This window comes from Arachis stenosperma, chromosome 1 (assembly GCF_014773155.1).
Source record: "Arachis stenosperma cultivar V10309 chromosome 1, arast.V10309.gnm1.PFL2, whole genome shotgun sequence".
In the NCBI taxonomy this organism is placed as follows: Eukaryota; Viridiplantae; Streptophyta; class Magnoliopsida; order Fabales; family Fabaceae; genus Arachis; species Arachis stenosperma.
The window spans coordinates 122,010,874-122,014,126 of NC_080377.1; the positions used below are offsets into that span (position 1 = coordinate 122,010,874).

The 3,253-nt window shown below is 36.3% G+C and overlaps 1 protein-coding gene across 1 annotated transcript; it reads right to left on the reverse strand.

Moving 5' to 3' along the window:
- Positions 1-331: 331 nt before the first annotated feature.
- LOC130933172 (putative ubiquitin-conjugating enzyme E2 39) lies at positions 332-1,408 on the reverse strand. The gene has a single exon (XM_057862719.1). The coding sequence runs from the start codon at positions 1,406-1,408 to the stop codon at positions 332-334; it is 1,077 nt and encodes a 358-aa protein (XP_057718702.1).
- Between the last annotated feature and the right edge of the window lie 1,845 nt (positions 1,409-3,253).

Here is a 3,253-nt window from a genome sequence, read left to right on the forward strand (position 1 = left end):
TTGCATTTTTCAACTTGATTCTTTTTTCTCCCCATGCATCAAATAATACCAATTAAGTTGTTGTAATGTGTCAGTTAAGGGGGTTTAACATTATCTTTTAAAAACAAAATGATTTAGTTTCTTGTATGATTTTCATCAATCTTTCATCAACAGAAAGCAATTGAAAATGAAGACATGGGAAACTATATATCATTGTTAGGTTTAACTAATTTTGCCAATCTTAAGCCTCAATATTCACTAAAAATCAATATTGAAAAAAGTATTTATCATATCCTATATCATGTAGAACATCATATCATATATCATGTATTGGAATTTTACCTTGAAGGGATCACTTTGACACGTCGACTCTTCTACTTTGATCCTTCTTCAAAGCATAAAACTTCCTAAACTTCCCCAACACCTTCCTGACAATCTTCCCATACTTTCTGTCGCCACCATGCCCCTTATTCTTCGACGAACCACCATTTTTATCACTGTTCTCTAATTCCAAAAGCTCCGAACACAACGAAGAACCGTTCAGTTGAAACGCCACAACCATCCGAAGATACAACTTCCCCATCGATGCCTTGAATTCCTCCGGGACCTTCACACGCGACCGATGGGAAGAGTCACCGTTCTCCCCAACGTCGCTCACACCGTACCACCCAACCCTCACGCGCCCATTCACGTACTCATGGCACGCCCGCAGAATCCGACACGCGCTGCCACGAAAGTGCGCGTGAACGAATTCCTCGAAGTTCCGCGGAGGTCGTTGGAGCCAAAACAGCATAGTCCTACAGCTAAGTAAGAAAACGGAATAGTTATAAGAACGCGCCTGCTTTTCAAAGAAGGTGCGTCCGAAGATTTCGGATCCGGCCTCGTTGAAAAACGGCTTGTCGTTTAGGACGAGGCCTTGGAGAGAAACGAGGAGCTGCAAAACGGTTGAACCGCATGGGTCCCACTTCTCGCTCTTTTTACCGATCCAGGTGTTGATGAGGCTGAGGCACACTTCGCCGTTATGGTAAAGGTTCGGGTTGAGTTTGAACCCGCAAGAGAGGTAGTGAACCTTGGGCGGTTGGGACGGGTAATTTGGCGGGAAAGCAATGTCGAAGAAGAAGAGTCCATCGTGGTAGGGTGTACCGGCGGCGCCGACGATTGCTGCCCTCATGAGATCGATGCGGCTCTCGTAGACGCGGACGTAGATGGAGTCGGGCAGGCCGTTGGCGAGGATCTTCCATTCTCGCATTATGTTCTTGTACACTTTGCTGCCCGTGTTTGCAAAACAGTTTCGGGCAGCGTGGTTGGTTGGTTCCGGGTTGCGGTTCTGTTTTTGTTTCTTGGTAGTGTTAGCAGTTGGTTGGGAAAAGTGGTGGTCTGAATGGTCTGAAACGACGTCGAAGCGCTCGAAATTGTTCAGGTCAGCCATTTTGTTGAGGAAAGGATTGTAGTGATTGAGTGGTGTGGGAATGATGATTGGTTTGTGTTAGTGTTTATTCCAAGAAACGGTTACGTTATTGGGAAATGGAAGGGCAACTGGCAGCTGGCAGCAGATGCAAGAGATGAGGGGTTAGTGAGAGTAACTAACTAACTAACGATGAGTTGAACGAGCAAGGAATACGGATCATTATGCATGCCATGGGTTTAGCATTTTTAGTCATGGTAAGAGAGTGAGTTAAACAAGTATAATTATGGTAAACACCGCATGGTCTTCTAACCCCATCACTTTCTTTAATTAGATTCATCATGGGCAATTGGGCATCCCAATCACTTTTCCAGCTTAGGGTTTTATTAATGAAGGTTCATAAAATTAATAGGGGTTAGCTAGCAAATATCTTTGCGGTAAATACGGATCGAGACTTTGTAGATCCAACACTAGACCAACATATATTTTTACGGGGAGAGTACTAGTGCATTTTCATTTAATTTCCTACAACTTTACCAACATATTGAAACTATATAATTTGTGTATGTATTTGCTAAGAGTTCTTGTGTTGCTTTCTTCTTCAATCCGGTGTAATTGTCATGGGCTCAAGCTCATGGTCTCTATCCGAGAATTACCGTACGTAAGTGGAGTCATGCAAAATGAATTGAGACAGTTTGGAAATCTTTATAGTAATACAAATGGGAAGCTCATATACTGACGTGGCGCTCATATATCGAGTCTGAGAGTTTATTTGCTTACGTGTTATCACTAGAAATTTTTATATTTATATTTATAAATTATAAATTATTATTTGTTTAGGTTGTTATTTTCAAATTTTAAATTATTTGTTTGGGTTGTTATATTTAGGTTATTATTTTTTAAATTTTAAATTATTTTATTTAAGTTATTATTTTTTAAATCTTAGATTGAGTGTACTTAAGTTGTTTTTTTATTTTAAATTGTTTTACTTAAGTTGTTATTTTTTAAATTTTAAATTTTTTTACTTAGGTGGTTATTTTTTAATTTTAACACTATTTTTAAAAATTTGTTGATTCTTTTTAGCACTACTTTTTAAATTTTTTTAGATTTTTTCAAAAATTGCAGCTACATATGTAAATTTAAATATATTTTCATTAATTTAGAATTTTAAAAATTGTTAATATATTTATTTACTTTATCTACAAATTTAATTCAAATTTAAATTAAAGTCAATCAAATTTAAAAAAGTTTAGCTATGAGTCAACTATAAAAGTGTAAGTTATGTGATATATGTAGCAACACAATTCAAAGTACATCAAATTCTTTCTTTAAATATATCCAAAATCTAAAATTTTTCTACTTATTCCAATGGTTGGTATTCACAAAATTGCAGAAATCAATCTTACAATTGACAATTTGTGTGTACGTATACAAGTGATACGGTTATAGACACTACCAAGTTACGGAAATTCTTCATTGCCATACTCATCAATTGAGATGGTTTGCCTCGATGAAGACGAGAGTAGATGTAATCGTAGTCTTTGACGAGGAGGCAAAATAAGTTTTGAAAAAGAGTTGTGTAGAGATACTTGATCCACTCTTACCAGTAAGTTCTAACCAATATTTATTTCTAAAAACATTAGTGAAGATATTTTTAATGGCAATTTTTATATTATTTATTATTAATATATTATGTAATATCCTGCATAAAGGAGATCTATTGGATATATCAACACTTTTACTCAACCTAATTTATAAGACATTCCTCTTCATCGTTGAAGTTCAAATATATGATAATCCACAATTTTCACCTTCTTATAAAGTTAAGAAGATGACTGATAATGTGGACCTCATAACTAAATTCAAAAA

Coding starts and splice junctions, on each gene's coding strand:
- LOC130933172 (XM_057862719.1), bottom strand. CDS start 1,408: ATGGCTGACCTGAACAATTTCGAGCGCTTCGACGTCGTTTCAGACCAT.